Genomic DNA, 16,590 nt, shown 5'->3' with positions numbered 1-16,590 from the left:
ACTTTTTAGTAATCGAACAAGGTACAATGAATCATTCGATGATCGACTTCAGTTGGAATTCTTTCAATTTATTCAGTCAGGATTAACCGAACTAAGCAAGTGATTATGTAAAGTACTTGATTAACTCGGACAACCCGGAATTCCGAGTTATTTTGAACTGCATCTCAATTCAACGCCCATCTCTTCTGCTCCTAAAGCAACCAAGTTCCGCAAACAAGCTCCGCAATTGAAATGAAATACACTGAGCAAAATTCCGACTGTCCATTTTGTGCCACCCAGTTCAGCCATCGTACGTCTGGATAGTTCCTCGTCTTGAGTCCGAAACTCACACCCCTATAGGATCGTCGCTTACCCGTCACCTGAAGAACAACTGTAATAAATCTCAATCGCAGTCTCTGAGACGCAAGTCCTGCCATCAGTGTGTTGCAAATAAAACGAAATGCAACCTGAAACGTCCTAGTTGCTCTCGGTGTTCCGTGAGAAGCATACCTTGTCAATATACCAACACAGATGCAACCGAGAGTCCGGAAGTCGAGAACAACGAGTACAGAATTAACCATGATGCCACAACTGTTTCTTTACCAGATACATCGCTGATGACCCAGCCACAAGAGTTACAATCAGTCTTCGATCCTAATTTATTTGATTCCTTTTTCACGGGTCTAAGTCCTTGGGATCTGACACAGCCCACGAGTCTTACCTCACGTTCTCCACGGGCAGCTACCCCGGAGTTCTTCTCTTTGAATAACAGCAGTGCATGCGACGCACCCGAGCTAATCCAAGGAACCCCTCCTCCAAATCCTCTGTCGGGTTCTCCGGCGGACACAAATTCAATAGCCCTAGCCAATCATAGCATGGAGCTGATCTTCCGAATTCTTCGGACTTGGCCAAAAATGCTCGCTGAGGAGTTTCAGCTTCCTCCTTTATTCCACTCTACTCATATTGCGCCAAATAAGACACTACCGTCGCCACTAGCGAACTGCATAACCTTGACGAAAATGTGGCATGGGCAATGCGAAGGCGCAGAAGACATGGTGCGAACAGCAATTTTAAAAGAACTAGACAGTGTCGTAGATAAGGTCAGTTTCTATCATTTTTCTTTATCCCTCCGTGGTTTTAACTAAACCGAAATCGTGTTGTAGTTCAGGAATCTCGACGAGACAACCCTGTTGGCAGCCCTACAAGCAGTGGTCATATACACGATCATTCTGATCTCCCCCTCAGCAAGGTCACCGCGCCCTCTGATTGACCGTAGCATCATATTGCGCAAAGTGGAACTCTTGGTTTGTCATGTTGTCCACGGAGGCATATTCCTCCAGGAAGAAAGAACACAAATGAGACCATCCTGGAAAGCCTGGGTACAAGTAACATCGAAGCGCCGTGCGATCCTTGCTCTGTATCTCCTTCACTGGGCATATTCTGTGTTGCATAAGGTGCCATGTTTTGACTGCAGAGACCTCGGCTTCATGCCTGCGCCAGCAGCAAAGGTGCTTTGGCAGGCGCAGACAGAACAAGAATGGAACACTAGTTATATCCATTGGATGTCGCGGTGGAGTGGTCGAGGATATCTGCAAGGTGAATTTGGTAAAATCAGACCAGGCGTTGTCATGGATTCGCGGGCAGAAAGGTGGTTGGAAGAAGCTGATGAATTTGGGTTCATCATGATATCGATTGGTATGTGGTGACTCAAAATGCGGTGAACGATAACTATATACTGACTCTTGCAGTCAACGCTACTGAGTTTGATGTCCCGGCGCTGAAGACATTAGCTTGTTGAGTCACGATGGAGACTGTACAAGACCAGATTCAAATCTTGCGAAGAGGACAATAGATATTCTTCAGCTCATTTGGCTTATTGTCGGTTTGAATCGTGTCAATGCAGCCCTGATATAGTTTCTTTGTAATCATGCGGAGAGCCAGAAATGAACCTGGTGGCCTGAGGCCAGACAAGCTCCTTTGTTTGTTTCTTACAGGAACTACACCCTCTTCTCCTCTTCTCCTCTTCTCATCTTCTGCTCTTCTGCTCTTCTGCTCTTCTCCATCACCAGACATGAATTCAGAGTTCTCTTTCCAATCTTTTCCGCCTCTATAATTACATATATCATTATCTTGTCGATGAGGTTAGCTAGCACATCCTGCTATGCGCTGAATGACGGCCCAAACGGTTGGCCTGGTGAGTCTACCAAATGCTAGAGTCCTTGATGGATGCAATTCTGATAAGAATGCTGAACAGTGTGGCCTTCAATTATCGGGCTGTTGAGGATGCATATGATGGGGCCGGCATTTTGATTTGCGCTAGCGAGGCGCTGAATGGGGTAATCGGGAGCCCTCCCCGGAGGTCTGCCTTCTCCTCCTCCGTATACGAGACATTTTTACCTCGACCATGAGACCTCTTCCCATCGAATCTCCATCCGTTACTCTTTTTGCGGCCTTTGCTTTATTTTCGCCGTCATGGATTCTGAGGCCGAGAGAATGAGCGGCACAGCCTCTGCCTGGATTATTGCAGTGAATCGCGATGAACGAGCAATGGAGGAGAGTGCAATTCGAACAAATTATTTTCGACGGTCAGCTCCTTCGTCGAAAACCACGCACAAGTGATGTCGATCCTTCTTCACTTCACAACAAGTGGCGTCAACAGTAGCCACCCTCCTATGGCTGGGCCTGTTGCTTCCACTGATCGCCCTACAACTTTCCTCCCTCATTGACGTTGTCGTCAGCGACCGTGATTCGATGGCGAAAGGTCGTCAAACTACAGCAGCCATCCAAAGTCTTCCGCTACAATGCCTTCTGCACTACGACCGCTAAACAAAGCATATCGAAGCAACGAACAAGTACGGCTAATGGGCCGGTGCTTTACCCGAGGAGGTATTCTTTTCATCAGTCTCCTAGCACTTCGCAAGCAAGGAAGCAACATCTTTGGCATCGTCGAGGCCAAGAAGAGATCTCGGTACAAAGATATGGAGAAAATCATGATACAGGAGACATGCCAGAGAAAATCCTTTTTCTCTAAGATATGTAATTCATCTATATTTTTCCTGCACCGGGCAACAAATCAGGCATGGAAACGTTGCCTATCATGCCAAAACCAAGAACGGGTTCATAAAGTGCCCGAAAATGAAGCTGCATGGTCTTTTGCACTAGAACGAACCATTTAAAGATGGAAATTATTCTCTTCTCCTTTCATTAAGCATTTGAGGGGGAGATTGAGATTCCCTGTCGGTCCTACCGACAGATAGATTGTCAACAGTCTGATGGGGCTCTCATCATAGGGCATGGGTCTCTTCTTTGCCTCCCAAAGTGAGCATATTTAGCAATATATCTACGCGTGACAACGGAGATCCTTCAAGCCCCCTCTACATTCAATGTGGGATCGTCTAAGAAAGCTTCTTTTGCAACTCACCCTCTAGAGTATGTTGGGAGCTCAAGATCGCTTTCAACAAGCCATTTGGCAAGTACTTGGAGGCCGTGAATCTTTGTTCCGCCGACTTTGAGTGCTGTATTATGTCTTGACTTGGGTGGGCGATGGGCTTAAGCTCCCGATATACTTTACAGGGTGCTTTGCGCATGAAGTTCCTCTAAACGATCTTTCATTCAATGTAGGGTTTTGTGGCCTTTTTTTCTACAACCATGCTATTGTCATAGCCTTGGGTGGCAGGCTTTATCCTGCAAGTTAGTTTATTCTCACAAATTTCAATTGAAGCAACGAAAAGCTACCATCATATGAAACCATTGACAGGGCGTAGTTAAAAGAATAACAGTGAAACAAAACGAACTAGCTAAACACACCTAACCTAAGATGTCATCAAAAACAGGTTCCAGTCTAGCAAGTGACGTCTTGTACAATCTGGGTAGACCAGTATCCTCAAACGCGACCGAGCTTTGCGCCATATCCGCAACAGCCTTACCAGACAAGAATGCCACAGGCATACCATGGCCATTGAATCCCGCCGCGATAAACTGTCCCGGTTTACCCGGAATACTGCCAACATGAGGCAACGAGTCTGCGCTGTATCCCATGACTATAAGTGAGATGAAGGTTAGTAGAAGGAAAACAAGCCATCGTATACAAAAGAATCGCACATACCACCAGCCCAGATATGTTTGATCTCCGCTTCACTATCCTCCCACCCAAGGAATGTGCGTTGCATGTACCCATCAAAGTAATCCGCCGCAACCTTAATCAACTTCCCATCATCGGGGTTGTTATACCACTCTTCGCGATCATCTTTGAAAAGATGCGACGCTCCGCCGACAATGAGCGGCCCGTCGTTCCGGGAAATCTGATAAATATACCCCTCCGGACCGATTCGGATACAATAAGTACCAGGCAGTTCCTGGTGAGGCGCACCAGGTGCCGCAGCAATCTGGCTGCAGATGCCCTTGCAGGGAATGATAGCTTTGGAATACTCCGGGGCTAAGGCGCTGGTGAACGCGTTGGTCGCGAGGATAATCTTGCGGGCGTTAATGACCCCACGACTGGTAGTTACCCGCCAGGATCCATCTGCGTTTGGCGTCTCTCCGATTTCGGATACCGGTGTATTGGTCTGCAAATTCAGGCCGTGGGAAACGGCAGTACGAATAAGATGGGCAACGAGTTTGTAAGGCCAAAGATGGCCTGTTGGGAAACTGAAGCCTCCCTTGGCATCTCGGACATGCGCTATCTTAACGCAAATATCGTCAGAGATAACGAGAATGGAAATGGTAGCCTGAAAGCCCTATCAACTTACATCCTGGGTCTCGGCTTGAGACAAGTATTTAACATCATTCATAAAGTCCAGTCCCTGGTCAACCAGAAAATCGTAGAAGGCTTTCGCCTTCTTAAGCTGGTCTTCATCAAGATACATATCATAAGAGCGGGTAAAAGTCAGTTCGCAATCAATGTTCTCTTTACGGACCAGCTCTTCCATGATCTTCAAATGCGAGATTTCGAACCGCACGATCTCTGCTGCTGCTTCGATGCCATAGCGCTCGGTGAACAGGGCCGTTGCTGAATATATATCTGGTCTCAAGTGGCCACCTATGCAAACATTGAGTGAGCTGGACTTGTATACATAACTCATACTATGCGTGATGTGTGGGTCTTACCATTGCGCCCGGTGGCACCGGAGCAAAGCTCCCGAGCCTCGACCAACACCACCCGAGGGGTTGGATTTTGCGGGTTCTCTGCAAGCAAACGATAAGCGGCCGAGGCTCCGACATAGCCGCCGCCGATAATTAGGATGTCGGCTTCTTTTGGTAGTTCTGTTGTAGTTTGGTGGTTGTCGAGTGGATCTGGTTTTGTCCGCCAAAATGATTGGGTATACCCCGCTGCTGGGCGAGGGAAGCATTTTGCGTTGGAGTTGGATGTCATGATGTTTAATTGTCAAATAGTAGTTTACGATGCGATTCGAACTCCAGGGATATGCAAATGTGAATACAAGTGCAATGCGAAACAAGAAAAGTGGGCGTCCACGGGTGGTATAGCAAGGCGTTATCGGAGTTGGGCGCGCAGCCTATCGCAGAGGAGACCGAACTATGCGGGGCTGGAAATGAAGCTGATTGTGCGACTTTGATCTGTACATGTATTCTTGAAACTCATGATATTGCTAATTCTCCGCTATGTTCACCTCTGGGAACCTGCTCGATTCGGATTCGTTGAGCTGGCAGTATTTCCAGGCTGCCGTTGTTGATCTTCAAATGCCTCGATAACATCAATGCAGCTCGATTGGGCCTTGCCTGATTGTCTGGCCAGATATTCAGACTCTGTCAATCGAGCTTTCAGAAGTTGATTCCGAGTCTTGGAATGCATAGCTGAATGCAAGCTTTTGGCTAAGCCCTGTCCCGGATAGGCTATTAAGCCCAAAGCGCCTAGCGATGATCCATTAGCGTACTCCCGCTAGTGGTGTAAATGTGCATCACAAACCTGATGCAGCTTTCGTGCCCATTCCAATAGGACCTTGAACAAATCCTCTGATTGCACCCATGAAACCATCTTTCTGGGCACCCTCGTAGGGCTGCCGGAAGATATCAGCGAATCCAGTTGTGAACCCATTCCGAAAGTTATCGGAAGCCGCAGCTACTCCAGACTTAAAGTCTCGGATGTTGTCGTAGTCTTTCACCTCCTCGCCATAGAGCCTAGGAACAGCTCTCAGGCCTTCATTCACTGCTCCAGGTATGTCTACCAAAACGCCCTTGTAGTAGTAGGCTATGATCCTCCCAACGCTTTTGGCGGAACCCCCCAGTGCCTTTCCTGCAACTATCCAGTCTTCATCTGTCTGGTTGGTTCCGGGAGTTCGTGAGATACCTTCGGATGGACTTTTCTCGGATTGATTTGTAGGCTCGATGACTACAAGCTCTGGCTGACTCTGCTGATGGGCACGAGTGATCTCTTTGTAGGGCCGAATGACGACGTCGCTTGATGCTGTGAGGATATCCTTATACATGCCTAGCACAGACGATGTGCCGCCCGTGATAGGATCCCATCGCCGGGTCATAATGAATATAGTTTTTGTCTCATATCTAGTTCAAAATGTGTATTAGTATAGGTATATTGAATAGGATGGTTGGATATATGGTCTCACGCTTTCAAGTCCCTTGTATCAATGCGAGAATTCTCAAGCAAGATCCCCGCTGCCATTTTCGACAAATTTATAGGGGTCTTTCCGTTCTGTTTTAACTGCCAAACAGCCGGCTCGGAATCAAGAAACTGGCATTTCATTTTATCGATCGGTAAGTTGCGATGGAAAGATGCAACAGCCGCAGAGACTCCAGCTTCCTCGGTCATCTCACGAGCAAGATCACCGGCTGCTGTTAGGGTATCAGGATGCAGGCAAAAACGGATGGCTTCCGCTAGATTATCTGCGTTTAAAGTCCGGTGTGGAATGGGAATTGGTCCAACCCCACGGGACGCGACCATGTTTCCCCAGAATAGCTGACTGTGATAAGTTAGCAAAGAGATAGGAAAAGCCTACAGGAATGACATACTCTCCAAAGAATGGTACAATAAGAGAGGGTCTTCCAAATCGTAAACCACATGCTGTAGTCCCTGCTCCTCCATGATGTACAACTGCAGCGACCTTCTGGAACAGCCATTCGTGCGGACAGTCCCCAAGATAAAAGATCTGATCGTCCGATTCTTCTTCGCCGAGCTTACTCCAGCCACGGGATATAATTGCACGTCCACCCCAGGACCTGACTGCCTTGACAAGTGTAGCAGTCATGGCTGGGGGATCCTCAATAACAATGCTGCCAAATCCAATATACACCGGCGGAGGCCCGCTTTGGAGAAACGCAGCAAGGTCTGCAGGTGGTGTGAAGTCCGGGGGAGCGCGGAAGAAGAAGCCACAAACGTCGATATGTGCCGGCCAGTCCGTTGGTTTAGGCATCAATGTAGGGGACCAGCAATACGTGAATGGTATCTTCAAAGTCTCTGCTAAACGGGGACCTTCGGTGAGCGATATAGCTTCTAGGTCGATGGATTTTCTCCAATCATTGATAACATCGCCCAGGCTGTTTGAGGTAAGCCTATTGAATCAAGTATAGCAGGGATGTATCTGGTTGTTACCCTTGCCATGTCAGCCATTCGACAATCCCGTAAGAAAGGTAATTCGCCATTTTCGGCTCTGTGGTTGAATATTTCAAGTTTGCTAAGGGATGAGGAAATGATCTTGTACTGGTCCACGGCATGGTAAACATCATATGTAGAGGGATGCCAAGCGCCTGAGCGCAGTGGATATGAGCGAAGCTTGGAGGGTTCGCAATGATAGCATCAGCGACAAAGGGCGTCTTAGTCACGGAGTCATCCTCAATACATGACCGCCAGCATCCCTGGAGAATTTCGCCGACCATGACACGCTTGCGTTGGATATCACCCTCTTGGATGGATTTCATCTGTGGTATCAAGCCTGGGTTCTTCACCATGTATGCCATCAGCTCCGAGGGATCTCCCCCAATAGAATAAAATTCTAGACCAGAGTCGCGCACGAAGCTCTCAAATACACCATGTGTGGCTAGTCGTACGCGATGTCCATGGCGCTGAAGCTCGTTGCCTAGTGCGACAAAGGGCTGGACGTCGCCTCGGCTGCCAACAACTTGGATAACGATGTTGAGTTCAAGGCCACATTCAAAATCACCCGACGGCTCTGGCTGTGGTTGTAAATGCTCCGCATGTAGAAATGGTATCAACTTTGACACTTCCCTGCCCACTTTGGAGTCGAGATCGATATCAATTCGACCATCATCTTTGTGAAATTAGCAAGATATTCTTGTGAATAAGACAGAGATATAAGGCCGCTCCTACCCTTGACTTTTGTCCCATCCTGAGTAAATTGGTTACGTTCAAGCCTAGAAGGCCGGCGCGGTGGTTCTTCCATCGTTGCAGCCCGATGACATCACACACGGGAGAGCTATCCGATATAGAATTTCGTCAAGAAGACAGATTTGAGGTAGGTATTTCCAAAACCCTGTGAAGCATCCAATATTTTCAAACAGAAAACAGTATGAAGAGGAGTAGTCCCAAAACAAATGAAGACCATGGTACCTAGGTGGTTCTGGGCCGCGTGGGACGGGTGGACCCCTGACCGTTGATCCCACGTGACGGCTAATATCAGCCAATCATAGGCTGTCTTACAGCAGCTATATGACGTCATTCCTACAACATTGGGGAGTGCCCAAGTCAAGGCCTACGACTTCAATCTTTCTTGCCAAGCAGGTTTAGAAACTGTTTAGAATAGGTTATTAGAGATTTCTCGGACGGGAATGGGGCAAGGAGCAAAAAGTCAATACTATGAATTTGCGTTCATTCTGTAAGTTGTAGCTTTGTGTTTTGACTTAGGGAGCCTGTTCATCTCTTTCAGAATAACATATCTAATAATACCCAAAGATCAACCCTCTTAAAAGATTAGCATGGCTTGTACCACTACCGCCAAAGCCAGGTTAGTGGGAACTGAGGATTATGAGTGGAGAGCTACGAAATTGGAGTCAGTGTTAAGAACATCCCACACCGGTCCATCCAGAGTCAACTGCACATCGACGGCGCACGGAAGATTGTCCGGAGCCAAAGAGCGTCTGGTACGCTGGCCTCGAGGCAGCTCCTCCTCGGTAGACATGATGATTGCCAAACCGTCAACCCGATAACCTTCACTAAACGCCGGCGACACCAGAGAAGGGGCAATGCGCTTGGCATCGACAGTAACATCAAAGTCAACCCCAGCGTATGTCTTGCCCCTACTCCACTGTGTAGCAACGAGGCAACCACGTGGGACTTTCTCCTTGAACCTGATGTGACGTTTGTTGGGTTGTGCGGCAACCCATTCGAACTGCTGCTTGACTTTGTTCATATCAACCGAGTGAATTGCATCATGAATAAGCTGGGCAACCTCCCAGAGCGCGCCTTTTTCGAGTAGTTCATGGGAGGCGGAAGCCGAGGGGCAGTAGACGGCATTCGGAAAGTAGCGTGCGGGAAGCTTCAAACGAGCGGAGTCGCGCATGTCCATGGTTGTCCAAAAGCCGCGAAGTGGCTCAAGCGATTTGGCGTCTGGCGTGAGTCCCTTGTTACGCAAAACCTGAAGTCTTGCTTGATAAATGCGTTGGTAGAGATAGGCTGAGATGAGCTCGAACCTTGTGAACGAGGTCGGTTCCTGGGCGTTGCGGTCGGTTGCAGCATTCTTGATTGCAATCAGCTCTTGACCTTGGAAGCGCAGAGGATAACTGCTGACAGAGGGAGGGTCTGCCTCAGATATGTCCGTGGCTTTCTCGTCCAGACAATAGTCCACAGGTTTGAAAGCAAGGGCTTTCTCCTTCTGGCTGGCGGATAGGCTGTTCGTTCCTCTAAAATAAGAGAAGATCTCAGGGGGAGAGATGAGTGTTGGCGGAGAAGAGTCGCGCAATTGTCTGTAGATCTCGGCCAAATCACGCACAAGCTGCATAAACCCAGTGGCATCGCAGACCTGATGGTGAACTCGAATACCCAGTGCAACCCCTCCGCAGCCGAATCGAGTGTGCTGGATGGCGAAGATAGGATTGTGGGAGACAGCGCCCATTGTCGAATGAAAAATTGGAAGAACTGCATTCCCAGAATCTGGCAGAAAAGTTACCAAGATACGGGCTGAAAAAGCAGAAACTGCAATACTCGAGAGCCTCCTGGGGCACTGCGCCTCCCAAAGCTCAGCGCCAGCACCCAGGCTACCAATCTCTAGAGCTTGGCTGACTGAGTTCTGCTGCAGACGGCCAGTCAAATGCGGGTAATAGTCCAGGAGGTGCGATGCAGCCACCTTCAAGCGCTCGATCGTAAGAAAATTGTCGCCTACAAATTTTGCTGGCTTTCTGTATACGAAGATGCCTTCGATCGTCAACATAGCCGGCACGATATGGTCCATTGGTCCTAGACTAAAAGGGGACTCGAGCGCGGCAACTGTGGCCTCATTGGCGCAGTTAAGCGTGTGCCGCGTAGAAACGCGGACTTGATCCAGTGGCATCGCTGTGATTGGACGAAGCAGAGACAGGATAGCGGGGGAATCAAGATGGATAAACACGTAGAAGAGTTGACAACGATGAAATATGACGAGGATAAAAGGGGATGTAGATGAAGGGGAGGTAAAAGAGTGAAAGTTTGTGCTGCTTGAAAGCAATGGGGAGGGAATCTTTGCCGCGTTGTTAGGATGATAAACTAATTTGTCCCCCTCCGAGTGAACAAAATTAACTACAAAGACACCCGGGGAGCAACTGGCCACGGTTTATTCTATATAAACTGTCAAATAAATTTAAAAAAAAAATAGAATCAAAGAAAGCAGTCAAGGAAAGGAATCCGGGGGTGACGCAAATATATATCGAACAAAGAAGTGGACCCGTAGATGACTTTCCGACCTTTACAAAGACAACGCAGATTAGTATCTCAGGGAGCTGAATAGCTTCTTGTACTGTGGCCATGTCAATTGGATCGTCTATTTGGGATTAAGGAAGGTGCGTGGGAACTGTCGCACTTTAGGAAGGCAGGTGGGTTGGGGGTATAAAAGGGCCCTCCCCCCAACTCTTCTTCTCTTCTTCTTCTATTCTCCCCATCCCTCTCAGCCACCATCTCTCCGTAGCCCCCATGAGACAGCGCAGGCAGAGGGTCCTGTTGCACGTGCTGCTTCACCTACCACAGGGACCATAACATTACCATGTTTGTTATGGGGTCCATGTAGGTCTGCACCACACATCAAACCGGGCTTTCTCGTGGACGTTCCTGAAGTCGTGGCTCTCATTGCCACTTGACGAGTCCTACGGAATACATGAGGGGTGGGGATGGCTGTAGCCGAAGATGCGTATTCTACCTAGATTGTCTATTCTTATCCAATGATACCTGAAGCGTGAAGGGGACAAATTGTCACATAGCTGGGAGATATTCTGTTGAAGATACCACAATGCAACTCTGGAGAGTATTGGAACGTCTCATCAGTGCTACCATATTCTTACATAGTAATCCCTGAAGAATGAATGTGCTCTAATATCCAAAGATCTTGTGTCTGATTCTCTCACACCGATAGTAGCTCACATAAGCTTTGCGTAGACAAGACATCAAGCCTCCAAAACACTCTGGGGTGCATAAGATGGAACTACATCTCTGTACTAGTATGTGACCGTTGAATGCTCGGGGCGGCTCCGACCAAGAGACCCACTTTTAGGCGGCTCCGATGTGGGGACCATATCTACTTGGGTATCAAATGTTCTAAATATTTAAAAGCTTCATCTTATCTTACTTCAATCTCAATTTATCACACTCTATTCCTTTGCTGTTTGAATAGAACTCTACGATGGCCAATCCCTCAATCGTCATTGTACCCGGCGCATGGCACCGACCTGCGCACTACCAGCACCTCATCGAGGAGCTCGCAAAGGTCAACTACGATGCAGAGGCCGTGACTTTGCCTTCGGTGGACTCCAATCCCCCACTGGCCACCTGGAATGAAGACGCGCAAGCTGTCCGACAAGTTATTATGAGCAAACTGGATGCTGGAAAGGATGTCATCGTGCTCGCACATTCATTTGGCGGCGTCGCCATGTCCGAGGCAGCAAAGGGTCTAGGAAAGAAGGACAGAGTCGCACAGGGTTTGAAAAGCGGGATTATCAAGCTGATCTACATGTGTGCAATGGCGTTGCCGAAAGGCCAAACCCATGTCGGCCAGTTGGTCCCGCAGACGCCCGAGGAAGAAGAGATGGAGCGTCAGAGCAAGGAGATGGAGAAAAAGCTCGGTGGACTAGATGTGTCACCGGTATGGACTCGAGTTTTTGCTTATATATCTTCAATGCTAATCTGTCCCCAGGATGGAGCAATCAGCCTCCCGAAGGACCGTATCCACCTCGTGTTTTATAACCGTTGCGAGCAGAAGGATATCGATAGGGCTGTGGAGTTGCTCGGCACATTCCCCACGGGCCCGTTGACTGTTCCTGCCACATACACCGCGTATCGTGAGATCCCGAGCACGTACATTGTCTGCAAAAATGACCAGGCATTGCGGGAACCGTTCCAGCGGAGGATGATTGCACAAGGCGAAGGCTGTTTTGACGTGGAGGAATGTGACGAGGGCCATTCCCCATTTATGAGTAACCCGGGCTTCATCATCGATTGTATTCGGAGGGCAGCCGGAGAGAAGGTTTAGGCATGCGAAGACGTTGACTATGCCTTGTCGCCTCTATGTGCCTGGAGTTTTCCAGTAACATCCTTGGACCTGGGAAGCGCACCATATTTGAAATTCTTGTGTTTTATATGACGATTCTCCTCTCTTTCAAATCTATTTGAATCTAGAATTTAACGGTTGCCTCATTTAAGGCATAATCAGGCATCAGTCGTGGCGCGGAACGGAAAATCAATCCAGCCGCGTCGGAAATAACCCGATCCAGCGGACACCTCGTCTTGTAGTTATCATGTAGACACGGAATGCCGGGAGACCTCAATTCTCCCAAGGCGTCAACATCTCCCGTGAATCCCCCGCGGCGCCAAAACACAAGTTGTGATTCATGCCGGCGTTCCAAGCGGCGATGTGTTGTGCAGTCGGATCCAGACGGCATTCCCAATGCGATATGCACGAATTGCCAGCGTTTGAGACGCCAATGTACGTTTGAATTTGCTATAGCCCATTCCAGTATTCCTTTCTCGCGAAAACGACAGAAGCGCAACTGCGAGGAAACCAGTGGGCCAACAACGCAAAATGAATCGAACGACTTCGATACAACAATCGAGGAAATCACTGGAAGCTCGATCAATCGATTCGATGCTGCATCTATTGCTGACCAAGATGTTATGGCGGCTTGGCTGAATCTTGATTATGATGAGATTGTCGCGGATACCGCCAACTCCTTTTCAACCAACCTCGAACCTTCTAATTCATTCGATGCGCTTCGTTCTGGGTACATAGTGCCAGCAGAGTGCGAGTGCGAGGGTCAGCTTACGGCTACCACATCCCAACTGACTCGCTTACATCGAGGACAAAATCTCGAATCAGATAATCACCGGCCAACAATTGGGCTTTCACTCAACAGTCCCATCTACCTGCTGAATTCTGGAATAGACGCGAAGATCTTTGGTGATCGTCTCGCCCGGATCTATGAAGCAATCGCAACAGCCAGTGCATCCAGATTTTTGGACTACGACTGCAATCTCTATGCGACTGGCAGTCGCTACCGGTTGGGGGACAATGACTCAGGGAGCTCAAATGGATCCGAAACTGCCAGGCCAACCGTTGATGTAACCGCTATCTCACCACGGCTTGATCTTTCAGTATCATCGCAAGCAATGTCTCATGAAATTTCCTTGATAGGAAGTGTTCGGTTCCTTGATCATTTGGGCGGTCTTTATGGCAATCGACTGGACTCGGCTGCTCGGAAGAAATCAGATGACGCCTTCAAGGCTGTCCTTCGCGCATTCTCGATGCAATGGTTACCGAGCTCATCTTCGTTTGAAGCGGGCTCTCCTTATGATCACTTTGCTCGGAATTCAGAGGCGGGAGATGACTCTGCCTTGAACGCCTTCACTGATGCTTGGGTGCGGGCAAGATCACTCCTCAACGATGCGCACGACGTTCGGTCATTTCGAGTTGTATTGGCAACACTCATGTTCGTTGGGATCGTTATACCAACTAAAATAACTGATAGAGAGGATCTCGTACCGAACGACTTCCTTGACACAGCTCTGCAAAAGTTATCCTATTTAGATGGACTTGTTACGCAATACTGTGCGAACCTAGGGCCGTCATCTACATATGGAGCTCTTGCTGAAGCAAGCTTAAGCATTGTCCGATGGACCGCGTATATCCGCGACACAGGCGCAGCGTTGGCGATGGATCGGCAATGCAAACTTCCAGATCTGTGGGGTTCTACAAAAGGTTAGTATTCTCCGCATGGGGAATCTCAAATTCAGGCAACTAAACAAATCCGCATAGTCCTCTCAAATAAAGAGGCCGTGGCAGCATTGGCAGTCTCTCAAAATATCTTAGAATTGGATATCAATGTCCAACCCATTTGCCGGAAAGCAAGTGCGGAAATATTTTGTGTCTGGAGGCAGATCATAAGCATCAAAACCGTTGCTAACCAGTGGCATGTTACTGTCAATGAACGGTCCTCGTCGATCATTGAGGCAATAAACTTGAGTGTGGCAGCTGTCCGTGACTTCAGCCAATCATTCCAACCTTTCATCTCTCAGTGCATCAGGAAGTTCGATTGTCTGTCCACGTCTCCCAGGATATCTCTTGGTAAGCTATACTCCTACCATCCCTGACTCGTCGTTCTCTCGTAATGCTATCATCGGCATCCCACTGACAGTTTATGCCCTAGTTTCCCTAGTGATGTTCTGGAACCTTGGCATTTTCCTGTTTGCCGAAGTATTCAAAAACGTGGTCAAAGACCTTGATCGCTCCATCCAACAAGAATCAGGCCCAACCGTCCGGGAATACCAGCGCGAGGCAGCCTCGTGTGTGGCACAGGCAGTTGAATGCGTACTCAACTTGCCTGCCGAGGAAGCTTTCAACCTCCAGAATGGACTCGGCGCCGAAGTCCCAATCATCGCTTATCATGTCACACCGAGTTTGGCTGTCACGGCTCTTCAACGGGCCATTGAGAGTGTGATAGACCTCCAACTTCACCCTCGTTCTGACGCTGATTTATCAGACGACGCGCAGTTTTTGATACCGGATGGGATCTGGGACCGACAAATTGACATTCTCATGAAAGGACTCATGTCGCTTGATGTTACTATTGGCGGATCACAGACTAGTGGTTTGGCTGTTAGAGGGTTAATGCACAAACACGGGGACATAATATCCGAGTGCTGGACTTCGGGGTTTGACTCATGACATGCAAACGTGGTGGATTCAGCGGACGGGAATTGGTCGATGGCAAAGCCAAGCACATCCCGTCGATATTCTTAGGATACGAGAGGATGCTCAAGCCTGGTTGGCCCCGGCCTGGCTCAATTTCAAAGGTGGCCCTCGAATCTTCATCGGCCATCAGTTTGTACTGGCTGTATTCACTGTTACTACTAGTAATATGTAACAGATTGGAATGATCGGGCGTTCATGTGGAACTGGCAAACTGGTAAGTAATCGATGTCGTCATCCATGGATGGGTGCAACACAAACGTGCAGGACTTTGGCGGCTGCAGTCATTTCACTGGCGATTGGAAGTTCAGAGTCATTAGTGCAGACACGTCTTTGGAGCCCTACACGTGTATACGGAATGTTATATTATACCTTAGTCCTTTATGACGTGATTCAGAATTTGTCGTGAACATTGCCAACATCGGACAACTCTCCTCTACGGGTGGACTAGGCGCCCCACCGCCTCACCCGCGTGCAAACCCCCGAGATTTCCTCCTAGCTGTGATAGGTCAGTAATAAATTGGCCATTATTTAGACTTTTGAGGCTTGCGCCAGACTGTGGAGAATGAAATCTCTTTTCCAACCATCAAGGTGAAAAGTGTATAGCCAAGAACTGAACCATTTTTTCATGGCCCCCAACGTGCCAAAGTACCCTCCAATCATGTGGACAGGCGATGGATAATGCTGCTGCCTTGCTGCTACATGGATGGCGCGTCTATGTTGTAGGAAAGCGAAACCAAGAAAAAAAGCTTTTAGAAACTTTGTCTAAGCCTTTCAATCGGCAAAGGATCTCTGGCATGAAGAATAAAATTAACATATTCTACGGTCCATAGCTTTTGGAACATAGGGAAGCACAATTTGTGTAGGTCAGAAGCAAGACGCTGATACAGGGATAAGAGTGAATCAGATCCAACCGACACATGTAACCTTCTTTCGAACATTCGGAGTTTCAAGGGAAAGCTTGTACATGCAGCCAAGCTCTCCCCAACGGTAGCCCAGTCTTGGTGATTTGAATTTATCTGATCGCAAATAAGGTTTAATCTGATCGAATTTATCAGATCCCTCAAGTTATCTGATCAAAAAATTATCTGATCACGCCACTCGGAGAAACCCTTGGAACCAGGCCCCCACAATCCATGGATGTTTCCTTCGGATGAGGAGTTCTATCTGAGACCTTACGAAGTCGGGGTCTCGGAGTAATTTCCCTGTATACTACCACAGCAAGGATTGTATATTAAAGGACCCACATGGTACAGGAAAC

General features: G+C 48.3%; 5 protein-coding genes across 5 annotated transcripts; 2 read left to right on the top strand and 3 right to left on the bottom strand.

The window, feature by feature from the left end:
• Window positions 1-231: 231 nt before the first annotated feature.
• Window positions 232-1,777, top strand: N7518_009689 (Zn(II)2Cys6 transcription factor domain-containing protein; the record flags this gene model as incomplete). Its single annotated transcript, XM_057190615.1, has 4 exons — window positions 232-289; window positions 340-1,079; window positions 1,143-1,674; window positions 1,728-1,777. 4 exons carry the CDS (start codon window positions 232-234, stop codon window positions 1,775-1,777), a joined length of 1,380 nt encoding a protein of 459 aa, XP_057038271.1.
• Window positions 1,778-3,786: 2,009 nt separating this feature from the next.
• Window positions 3,787-5,350, bottom strand: N7518_009688 (NAD(P)/FAD-dependent oxidoreductase; the record flags this gene model as incomplete). Its single annotated transcript, XM_057190614.1, has 4 exons — window positions 3,787-4,019; window positions 4,085-4,661; window positions 4,728-5,017; window positions 5,086-5,350. The coding sequence occupies 4 exons, from the start codon at window positions 5,348-5,350 to the stop codon at window positions 3,787-3,789; spliced, it is 1,365 nt and encodes a 454-aa protein (XP_057038270.1).
• A 252-nt stretch (window positions 5,351-5,602) lies between these two features.
• On the bottom strand, window positions 5,603-8,351 carry N7518_009687 (putative sterol glucosyltransferase; the record flags this gene model as incomplete). The annotated part of the gene is made up of 6 exons (XM_057190613.1): window positions 5,603-5,847; window positions 5,903-6,498; window positions 6,561-6,914; window positions 6,964-7,488; window positions 7,544-8,219; window positions 8,279-8,351. 6 exons carry the CDS (start codon window positions 8,349-8,351, stop codon window positions 5,603-5,605), a joined length of 2,469 nt encoding a protein of 822 aa, XP_057038269.1.
• Window positions 8,352-8,930: 579 nt separating this feature from the next.
• N7518_009686 (uncharacterized protein) lies at window positions 8,931-10,454 on the bottom strand (the record flags this gene model as incomplete). Its single annotated transcript, XM_057190612.1, has 1 exon — window positions 8,931-10,454. The coding sequence occupies one exon, from the start codon at window positions 10,452-10,454 to the stop codon at window positions 8,931-8,933; it is 1,524 nt and encodes a 507-aa protein (XP_057038268.1).
• Window positions 10,455-11,771: 1,317 nt separating this feature from the next.
• Window positions 11,772-15,305, top strand: N7518_009685 (uncharacterized protein; the record flags this gene model as incomplete). The annotated part of the gene is made up of 5 exons (XM_057190611.1): window positions 11,772-12,230; window positions 12,282-12,585; window positions 12,906-14,339; window positions 14,397-14,571; window positions 14,657-15,305. 5 exons carry the CDS (start codon window positions 11,772-11,774, stop codon window positions 15,303-15,305), a joined length of 3,021 nt encoding a protein of 1,006 aa, XP_057038267.1.
• Window positions 15,306-16,590: the final 1,285 nt, after the last annotated feature.

This window comes from Penicillium psychrosexuale (genome assembly GCF_028828465.1).
Source record: "Penicillium psychrosexuale strain IBT 29551 chromosome Unknown utg000005l, whole genome shotgun sequence".
Lineage (NCBI taxonomy): Eukaryota > Fungi > Ascomycota > Eurotiomycetes > Eurotiales > Aspergillaceae > Penicillium > Penicillium psychrosexuale.
Note: the sequence above shows the minus strand (reverse complement) of the source record. Positions and strands in the feature narration are given on the sequence as shown.